The sequence below is a fragment of the Lepeophtheirus salmonis genome, chromosome 13 (assembly GCF_016086655.4).
Source record: "Lepeophtheirus salmonis chromosome 13, UVic_Lsal_1.4, whole genome shotgun sequence".
NCBI classification, from domain to species: Eukaryota; Metazoa; Arthropoda; class Copepoda; order Siphonostomatoida; family Caligidae; genus Lepeophtheirus; species Lepeophtheirus salmonis.
The window spans coordinates 31,015,940-31,027,929 of NC_052143.2; the positions used below are offsets into that span (position 1 = coordinate 31,015,940).

At 27.8% G+C, this 11,990-nt stretch overlaps 1 protein-coding gene across 1 annotated transcript in view; it reads right to left on the minus strand.

The window, feature by feature from the left end:
- The window catches only part of LOC121128251 (somatomedin-B and thrombospondin type-1 domain-containing protein), a 118,729-nt gene extending 112,274 nt beyond the window's left edge, over positions 1–6,455 (minus strand). The window contains exon 1 of the mRNA XM_040723833.2: positions 6,183–6,455. Coding sequence (XP_040579767.1) covers positions 6,183–6,393 — 211 coding nt within the window. The 5' untranslated portion in view covers positions 6,394–6,455. The remainder of the gene's footprint in view (positions 1–6,182) is intronic.
- Positions 6,456–11,990: the final 5,535 nt, after the last annotated feature.

Below are 11,990 nucleotides of genomic sequence, written 5' to 3' on the forward strand. Positions count from 1 at the left end.
ATTCACATAAAATAATGAATATTCCAAATAAATTTTTATTCCGAATAAATATATGTATAATATTTTTACTATAAGAATAACAAGTTATATCTTGTTGAAATTCCAAACTCATATTTGTAAGATAATTTTAAAATAAGCATTTATTTTTTCTCGATGTCTTATATTAATACAATAATCGTTAGTATTATTAATGAAATATTCATTCACCTGTTTATCACGTAATTAAATACGTTATATTTTTGGGATTCCTTATATACCTACTTTACTTAGGGCGTTAAAAAAAAGATTTATATGATTAATTTAAAATAAAATTTTACATTTTCATTATTTTATTGTTTTGATCAATTTTTGATAATATAAGTACCATTTTCAAAACACCCAAAGGCTCAACAAGAATAATTTGTCGATGAAAGTTGACAAATATTCGTCAAAGAATAAAAATGTAATCTACACTAAATGTTGAAAAAAAATATTCTAGCCTGCTTGTATATTGACGCACCAAATATGTTAAATCAGTTATTACAAATGGTTTATTTGATTCTATTATAAGAAAAAACATATTGCTTGGGGATTATTTTGTTTTTGTTTTTCGACATTCTAGATTGACATGCAAGGATAAAACAAGCCGTTAATATTTAATTAAATCACTTGATACGTTTATCTTTAAAGCTTAGCATAATTTGATTTTGCAAAATATATTAAGTTTATATCACAAAATCGACTTATGCATAGAACAAAGCAGTAATCAAATTATATCAATCTCAGTTAAAGTAAATTATAATATCCTAGGTAACTGTTTATAAGGCATATTATAAACGTAGTGAATAATTTTTACGTAACTTTGTTTAGACAATATGTGATTTTTAAGTAAATGCATCTACACCGTGCGTCAGCATATCACAAAAAAATCTATGAATCTATTTTAAGATTAAAACAAATGATATTTGTTTTGGTCAAATCAGATAACAACAAGTGGTTGATATGGAAGCAAAAAGATAACAAGTAGCTGACTTGCACTGCGGCGGAATATCAGTGTCCTCCTATTGTCGATGGAATACCTTGGTATTACCTCATGTGCAAGAAGAAAATATCAGCAAACTTTGACCTCCCCCTCATCCCCTGACTATGCTCCCCAAGGTTATGAAATCTGAGGGTATGTGGAAAGTGGAGCCTGTACCAACCCCTACTCGATTGTCAACTCCCTTAAATCTGCTGTTAAGTAGTAATGGGCTGCAATGCTGGACAACTATATTATGAGGTTGTGCCATCCCTAGAAGGGCGCAATTAACGCCATGGTTGAGGAAAAAGGTGGTAATTTTGAGAAATAGAAGTTGATTATCTAAATTCTATTTCCATTAATAAAGATTATTTCTACCTCCACCCTTGCAGCCTCCACAAGGCATTGTGCTTGGCCCAGGAAATAAATAAATCTAAGTATATTGCATACTAGATGTAATACGAAATTGTCTTTCATCCATTGTTTTGGAAATAAAAAAAGTAGCATCACACATAATACAATAAATCACAAACTGAGCACAAATTGTCCTGTAATTTTGACAGCTGTCTTTTGAAGGTTAGTACTATCTGAAAATGAAGGTTTTTTTTTTTTTTTTTTAAATAGTGTCATCTATGTGCTCAGGACGTTTCAACCCATGTTATATTCTAGCAGGAGTACTCGGCATTGCTCGGAACTATTAGCTTTTTAATTAACTTTGCTGTAATAGTATGTAGATATAAGTCCCTTTTCTTTTCTTTTTTAACGTGCTGCTTTACTACACAGCTTTATAAATGTATATTTGAAATATGATATGATGCTACTTGTCGCAAAGTTTTTATTTCTTCTATCAAAAATTACTTTACAGTAAATATCAATCTAAATGAATGTTGCTTTATTAAAATAGGTATATTCAATTTAATATGAATTTAATTTTTTTGTTGATTTATGTTATAATTATAACAATTTATAAATGTTAGTTAATTAAAGATTTGGCAAAGTATTTATTTAGATAAAAAAAAAGAACATAAGTTGGGTGAAAAAAATCTTTAATATACTTTTCATGTTAGAATATAAAGTTAGTCTTACGTAGGTTCAATTGAAAGTAATTCATTTGATTTCTCCAACCACCCATTCATGAAGCAATACTTTAAATGTTCAACCATTGGAAAGATACAATTTAAAAAAAAATTAAAACATCTCCACATATTTTTCAAAGAAATATTCATAAGTTTATGCGAATTTTGGTAATCAAATTTGTACCAATCTGCTTTGATGAGGTTGCGCATATTACATAATATAAAAGCTACAATTTTACATTTCTTCATACAGTAATAAAAAAAAATCAAAAGGCAAAACCTAGGAACCAAAAAAGTAAATTAAAATAACAAAACATCTATCAAAAGTTGGTAAATATGCGAATAAATCATAAACGAGGAATTATCAATATAAATTAAGAATTTCATACAATGAGATTAAATGTTTTAGGAGCATTTTGAAAAGTATTTACTATAAAATGTAAATTCAAATGAAAAATAATCATTTTTAGAAATCTTGGGGTGTATAATATCCCATCTCACTAATGGAGGTTTCAAAAAATTAACAAAATAATATTTTTTAATGAATAAATTACTAAACTTATAATAGTGTCTATTGAATAAATTGCAATGTATTATAGTAGATTAAGATATGATACGATTTATATTAAAGCTCTAACTGATTAATTATGATTTTCAAATGGATGAGTTCACTCTCAAAATCATTTTCAAAGCCCTTTTCTGCCGGGGAAAAAAATCTTTGATGTTAACCGTAAATATAGAAAGTAAAAAAAGAAGAATATGGAATACGATAAAAATTGCAGATTATGGTATGAATAACCTTTGCAATGAGTACAAATTTATTCTCACTATGTGAGTTTTGAATTTTGATAAAATTGTATTAACTGATAACTAGTTATAAAAATGATTTAATTAATTTTAAAAACATTGAAAAACCGAATAGAATATGATGCTCCTCAAAAAAATTCCTATGACCCTTACAATAAAGTGGTTTGTTTTACAACTTTATTTTCGAATTAAAATTACGGCTAAAGCGGAAAAGTTTTCATATGGTAAAAAAAATACCATATGAAACATTGCGTTATTGGTTAAAGTAATCCAAAGGACGTACATTTTGATCAAACTATGAAAAAGGCAAACACACTTTATTTAGTAAATACAAATACTAAGAATATATTTTTAGTTATTTTGTATAATATATTTTTGATAACATTTTTCTAAGTTTTCAAAAGTTTCTGTTTAAATTATTCTATGAAGCCAAAAAAAAAAAAATATATATATATATATATAAAATTTTCTAATCTTACTCAATTTTTTCCCTAAATAGAGTAGCTTTAGAAAAAAACAACTGTGTCAATACTGTTTATAGGTTATAATAATGCCCATCGTAATTAATAAATGTAAAATAATTACTAATGCTGTATTTTAATATTTATTTATTGACGAAATAAAGAACTTTTGCCTCCTTTCAAACTTTGAAATAGATTTCCTACCTAAAGATGACATCGTAGGAAAATGAAATTTTATCATAAGTTATATTCTTTCCAATTGACAATTTTTCTAAACTAGTCGTAATCGAATTTCAAACAAATTAAAAAAAACTACCCTACTCTACAAATTATTTTGTGGACGATATCCCAAAGATCAATTGACAAAATTTATTGATTTTTATATAATAATCTGTTTTTATTATAGAATTGTATTATAATTTTGTAGATGCATATTTTTTGAAGTTCGAGAAAAAAGACCTGTTCAACTATCCCCGACCTCCCTACTATTATTTGAGCCATATTTTAATCAGTTAAAATTATGAAAATGAGTAGATGCTATGGAGTCATTCCGTATAAATATATTCTTATCATTGTTAGTATCATTTATGAAACTCTGATAAGAAACTATTGCCATGAATAAAATGAAATAAAATTAAATTTATCGACAAAAACTAAATATAAGAAATGAAATTAGATTATTAATTAAATGATTTTTACTTATAAGATTAGGGTATTTTGAAGAAAAATAATATCACTGGTTGAGAAGATTTAACAAAGAAGTACCCATAGGTCTATATAATACTTGATATTTGACGCATGAACAATTAAATGCTAATTTAAAATAAATGTGGTCATTTTTGTTTGAGTAGAGTTGATAATTTTGAAATTCTTTTCACGAATGAAAAACGTATAACAACGTATTTTATTATATATATATATATATATATATGTAATGTGGATTTTACGAATGTCCGTTTGACTAAGTTGCTGATAATGCAATCGTGATAAAAAGGCGTGTATTAAGGCCAAAAATAACTAGGTGTTTAAATTTTTTTTTAACAACTATTCAATTGCTATTTTAAGGAGTTTTAAAGAGTTTTTATGACATTATTGTATTAATTAGGACGGAGCCAGTGTATTAACCTAAACATATTAGTAGCCCACTGAAAAAAATAAAATTGAGGTAAAAAGACTATAATTTGCTTCTTCAGTATTAATAATATTGATAGGTGTTATATCATAAAATGCATCCATTTGTTTAAAATTTGAGATCTTAAATAAAAGGTTATCTCATAGATCTACAAAATCACCAAGTTGTTTTGAAAGTCTAGTTGAGTATTTTCATACTGTAGATATTATTCATAAGGGAATAACAAAAACTATGAATATTTGATTAAAAGAACGTTCACCTTCACAGAGCTTGTACTTAAATTCATTGCACTTCTCCATATGGTGGCAAATATAGTCCAAATACTGCCAAATACACCAGAGTAAAATTTCAGATCTTAAGTTGTTTGTCAACTATATTTATGGAGTTTGTGTGACTTTCCAGCCTCGTCTCGAGGTCATAATTGAGACCAATGAGGATAATTCATTATTAAGAATACTTTACTTATCATTGAACAATGGCAAAAAAATATTGTAACTAACAAATCATAAGAAAATGAGTTTTATAACTTAATTGGGGTAACCATAGATATACTTTACTTCCCCAAATTTGTTTGCCCCTATATTCAACATTTCTTAATACTTTAGAAGCGACAATATGCTAACTGCAATTTGCAGTGAATCTATTCACTGCTATGTATCTTTAGCAATCCTAACAGGAATGCAGTGTTGCATTCCTTTAGATAAATGATGACTATCAGTTGCAGTGGTATTCAACACATATTATTTGTCTTTAATAAATATAATTATAACATTATTCAATGGCTACATTTATTAATATATAACAACATATTTAGTAAACTGTATCATCTCTTAGTTGAATAAAATAATTATACATATATCCTTGGAATACAAAATTATTGTATAAAACAAACCAGATAAGACAGTTTAATACTGAATTTAAGATATTTTACCTGCAAAAATGTGGTAAATGTATTTTATAAATATAGTATTTATAACAGGAATAAATTAATAAAAAACTAACAATCTATTGACTAGATGATAGCCAAGTTTAATTTTCCCTTCTTTAATATTGGCAAATACCTCAAATACTGAAAATTAAATATCTTAGATCAAGTTTTTGGCCAGACAGGATTTTTTCCCTCTGAGTCAATTACTTGTCAAATAAAAATTTGTTAAAACAAAACTATGTTTAAATTTATCTAGCTGAATTTGATTTGAAAAAAAAAAAAAAATCTGATAGTGAAGAATAAAAAGGCCTTTTCAACACCCCGTATTCATTTATCTACATATATAAAAGACCACCTAAGGTTTCATAAACTGGTTCGACTGAGAGTGATAAATAAACAAATCAACAACTAATCTCAGTGGAAACCATCATAAAGACGTCAGAAGAATACATATTTTTTTTTTGCATCAAATTAAAAATTCATAGCTACCTTCTAAATCCTAATGGTTACATTAATGAAAAAATTTGTACATCATTTTTGAATCGAATTACTCATTAGAAATATATTTTTCTAAGATTTGTAATAATAATATTTTACATAATTATTTTTGAATATTGTAATATTTTGGCAAAAAAAAGAAAATAAGTTTTTTCCCTATACGAAAGTAATTCAATAAAAATAATCAAATATTGTAAAATATTAGTAATATAAGAATAAAAATGATATTTTCGATACCTCTTACGTCATTTACCACACTGATAAATAGCAAATATATTCCTACCTATGATATCACAGTATTCCTCATAGTCCGAACAGCAATCCCCCGTCTCCAAACATCCTTCATCACAATAGCAAGTCTCATTCCTTTTTCCACCATCATTTTGGACTCCACAAGATGAATCCCTTCCAGGACAGCACATCCCTGAAGCATAACAGGATCCCTCTATCCCTTGATTCCCTATGAATAATAGTAGCAAATAAGCAAGGATCATGATGAAGACTTTACACGTAACTAAAAAGGGCCTCAGAGGGAAGCAAAAATATCAATGATTATTCAAAGTACATATATTTTTTTCCATCCCTTTGAAAAAAAAAAAAAAAAAAAAGAATAATTTTGAAGAAACCCAAAGGAAAGAAATAACGGGCGTGTGTAGACATATTATGGACCTAACATATGTACCTATCAAAAAGAAATATGCTTGTATCAGGTACTGTTCTTACAATACATATGACGGAAGTCGATTGAATAAATTATATACGTATTTTGTGTGTCTTTCTCTCTCATTAGATGTTTGATTGTTTCGTACCTAAATAATATTTGAACGGATGTCAATTTTTGATATGTATGTATGCATCGAATCCCAATAGGACTAATTATAGGATAACAACAGGTGACTTATCAGGATAGCCTTGCCATAAGTAACTATATATTTACATAAATATCAAACCCTATTATACTCGATATCCTATAAATATATATATAGAATCAATGATAAATGATGAAAATATCTACCTAAAAAAATGAAAAGGAAGTTTAAAATTACAAAAATGATTTGATATGGGTCCCATCAAAAAAAAACAAATTTAAAAGCTTTTCTTTAAAGTGCATTCAGATTATAGGTTAGGCGTAGTAAAATAAATCCATTGTTATTCAATAGACAGCTTTAGTAATGTGTATTTCGCGACACGGGGAAAGAAAAAAAATCGTCATATTTTACAGTTTATCTTTGATAAAGGGGAAAGTGGATTCTTGGTGGCTGAATATGTGAATAGTATTTATAAGCTTGATATTTTAACAGTCAATTGTCTAAGATTTGGATAAAAAAATCAAAATGGTCGAGTCTGTCCGTCATGTAAGCATTGTTTTGATTGCCAAAGAGATAAACATTTATGAAAAAAAAAATATTATCAACTAAAAACTATAGATTTATTTTTACTGCAGTTATTTATTGTATTCTACATGATTTTTTTTATTTGAAGGTCATATTAGGTTCAATATAGGTCATTTTAACCAAATAAAAGTTCAGAACTATAATTAAATTATTGGGTATGGTAAATTATCCAACAAATTTAATTACAAATCTTATAATTGATCAAACATGTAGGAAATATTGGGCTGTAGCTATATTAGATTTGTCAAAATGACAAAAGTTGGTAATTTGGTTTTGCCGGATATTTTTTATTCGCATTTTATTACTTTAAACAAGAAAATAACCGTCAAACCTCCAAAAAAATGGTGCTTCATGGATGCGGTTTGATTTGAAAGTCTGTAAAATTTCAAAAAAAGAAAATGTTGGTGTTGTTTGATTAAAATTATCGATTTGAATCGAGTTACATAATTTTTATTTTATAAATTATTAGAGAAAGAAAATATATTTTGCAACAACATTTTCACAATCTGTCTCTAACTTGCCTCATGGTATGGCTATTTTAATTCCAAACCTGTTAAAGAAATTAAGGAATATTAAATAAATGGTCGTATTTTTAAAAGTTTAATTGCCAATTATGAAATAGGTTGTCTTAATTGGCATAAACTAACAACAAAAGTATATTGATGATAATATATTCGGCATTTTATATCACAAAATGAGATTATAGCAATAAAAATAAAGACACACATCAAAATAAATGCGCGTAATACGCGATACCGAAAGATAATATTTATTTATTGACAGCACTAAAAAAACTAAAATACTCATAGTATGAGGCAAATTGAGAAAGATTGTAAAAATATTGTTTTAAGATGTATGTTTTATCTATAGTAATTAAAAACATAAAATCCTGTAGCTGCAATTAAATCTATAGTTTTAAAGAAACAACATCCAAATTTCATTTTTTTGAGACTTTACAGATTTCCAAAGCATTTCCGTCCAAGAAGGACCCATTTTTTGGACATTTAATGGTTATTTTCTTGTTAGGGGAATAAAATACAAAATAAAAAAAAATCTGGCGAACCCGAATTCCCAATTGTTTGTTATTTCGGTACAGTTTAATGTATATGTAAATAAAGTATAAAAATAAATTAGGATTTTCACCTTTTTCTTGAATTTTGCGAAGATTTTTTTTATGTTAACGCACCATATTAGTGCTAATACAATTAAGCAAAAAAATATTATTTTTGTTCCATAACAAATCGTTGTTGTAATTAGCCAAACTTGACATTGACAGGAGACCATGGCAAAATACGAACTATTTATAAGAAAAGTAACTTTAAATATATTGACAGATATTAGCTGTATAAACATAAATCTTCTCTGCCTTTTCAACTTAATATCACTAGCAGGAGTACCTGGTTTCGCTTCAAATTATTTGGCGTCAATAAACAGACAAAAAAACAGTTAAACTTTGCTTTAATAATTAAGATATATAATCACCTTTTCTTTTCTTTTTTTGATATGATGCACTGAGATTAAGCTATTGGCAAAATTTGATCTCAAGTTACATTCATCATTTTTTTATATGCATTCCCCCTATTTTTGAATATGACATGCTAAGCTATAGCTACACACTCTAATCAATTAATGCAACATTATAAATATCAACATTTAACCTTTACCAGTTTTTTGCTGAAACCAATTTCCGTTATATTAACATTTTACTTAAAAAAAATATAAAATATATATAGATTACTTATTTTTGCATCAATAAAATATTACAAATATAATCAGAGGAGCTAAAATATAGTTGTTTTTTTAAAATTTATTCTAAGTAATAAATGTCAAAGAAGGCAACATTGGCAAATTGAGTTTAGAACAAAAGAACAAATTATGAATTTGCATAGAAATATAAATTAAACTTTTTCATTATATGATTTAAGTAATAAATTATATTTAAAACAAAAGATGATTATTTTTTGCAAAGTTTTCAATTATTTTAAGAATACCTTCCATTTGCTTTTATAAGAGCTCCGAACCTACTTTTGATAATGATAGAATTTCTTTATAAATGGAAAAAATATATTCACAGAATGAAATAACATTTAAATTCTAAGTAAAAAGAAAACCTAATACCCATTTATAGTCATGCAAATAGTATAGATTGGATAATTGCTTTGCTCATAAGCCAAATAAACACTTGAATACATTCCTTATCGGTCATAACTACAAAGTATATATATTGTATTTATCTTGAATGTGATAAAATATGATTAACTTTTGCAAATGAATCTTTAATATATAAAGTTTAAATGTCTAATTTTCTTTTTTTGCCTTGTTGAAGTTCCAAGAAAAAATATTTGATTGTATGACTTTTAACATTTTTAAAAAGAATTAGAATATATGGCTTATGCAAAATTTTACCTTATCCACTTTGATCATTTATCATGATGTATTAAATGCACTAGCTAGGATAAGATTAATGTTGAGGTTAGTGAATAAATCTTGCATCACCTCTTTAACTGTATTTTTGAGAGGTGTGAAGCGGGTTTAATTATAACGCTGGGCACAATAGTGACAAATCGTTGATATTATTTTTCAAACCAGATACAACAAAAAAACTCTATCTCATTTCTGGAGAAAGATAGAAGCAAAAAGCGTGGATATATCCATTTTGAACTACTCCGGTCATTATCAACCACCTTGATATCAAGTGCCACACATTCTACCGCGTTTGCAAGAGCCTGGAAGATGTATCCAATCTCAAGTGTCCTCGAATAGGTCAATAAAGCTAACTCCTGTAGCTGCCAAATACTTTTTTAAGACCAGTCCGTGTTCATAGCTTAATTCCAAAAAAGGAATTTCCCAGTCCCTGTCATATATACTCAATCCTGAATAAGAAGAGGTGGGGGGAGTAGTAAAAAGGGTTGAAGAGAGGCTGTTATTTATTTAACGGTTATAAAATTCCTCATGCAGCGCTGTCGTTGATTTCCTTTTTAACTTCTATCCAACCCAGAGCTTGGACCTCAACTCACAGGACTACAGCATCTGGTGGCAAGTCAAGTCACAGCTACATCTCACACATATGCACACCCTTCCAGTCTCTCTTGGAAACTTTCATTGCTCTATAAATAATGTTCCTGCATAAATATTGAATAAATTTATCTTTGATGCCTACCATATCTCCATTCAGATTAAAATAAAGTACCGTATACAAGGTAGTACAATACTTATTTAACATCCAGTAGATATATTATATTGATACCGTAGGAAACAATAACATTTCAAATTTGCATTAAAATCGGTGCATTTAGCACAACTGCATCATACAGTAATTTACTGGCCTATAAAGTACCACCCTTCATAACAAAAAAATTGAGCCTCTCCACACAAATAAAATTTTCTTTTATAAAAAAAGTAAAAATGAAAAATATCTTTAATAAATTAAAACCCCAATCTGCGGACGTCCTAAGCCGGGTGGTCCATTGCAATCTAAATACTTAGTATTTCAATACTTAGTGAAGGTTGAGTGATTGAAATAAATTCACATTTTGATAGATTAAAAGTAAATAATTAGTTACAAAACAAACCTGAGCTCTCTATCTTACGTAAAAGTCGAGAAAAGGACATTTGAACGTAATCGACGAATTTCCATTCCTTTGGGCGTCTCCAAGACCATAGTCTGTATGGTTAGCAATTCCTAAACGTAGGAGAGGAAGAAAGGTAAGACCAAACTGTACCCAGATGAATTAAGGAAAACAACCAGGGATACTCCCCTCATTTCCATGAGTTCCCATGCAAGAAATCTCGGGGTTTAACACTAGACTATCCAGAGAGCTAAAAAAAAAAAGAGGTTGGAAATATCCTTGTAAGGGTAAAGATCCTTTTTTGACATCAGCAAGGACCAAACCCCATTTCCTCCATTCCAAAACTTTTTTAAGCTCTATTTTGCCAATTTTGGCCCCTTATAGCCCTGATACAAACCTCTTGACTACATTTTTTGGGTTGATTTCAATTTTTCAGAAGTAACCATGCTGATTTTCAATTTGTTTTTTTTACCTACCGAACATGTTTACAATTTTCAGACTTACTTATCACTCAAAGAACCGTAAGTAATGAAGCCCTAATTAGTGGTTGTGCCACCGAAGAGCTGTAGCAACACTTACAGAAACTTGTAGGAATATTAAAGAGTATGTAAATTTACTTGCGTGTCAACTAACCCCATTTTCACGATTTTTTTATATTTATAACTAATACTATTATCTATTAGTTTGTTAAAATCTTATAAGGGTTTATTATTTTGTAAAATTGCATGATGTTAGATGGTTGCTGTATGACTCAAAGCAGGTAAACACATCACAAATGGATGAAGATATACATGTATGTACAATATATGTATATATCCATGTATTTTTAACCTTACATATAATATGTAAATAATTTGATAAATTCGTTTGAAGGATATGAATAAACGTTACAACAGAGACAAAGTGTCGAAACGTTCAAAATATAAAGGAATGTTAATTAATTTTTATATTTTGTACAAAATATACTCTGATCTATATTATTAATTAGGAATTTATTAATACATAAGTCTGTTCACTATAAATATACCAAGTGGAGTCACCTAACTTGCAGTAAATTAAAAAAAAGAATTCATATTTTGTAAATTAAGAAGAGATCACTTAAAACTTATTTACCATACACTTAATACT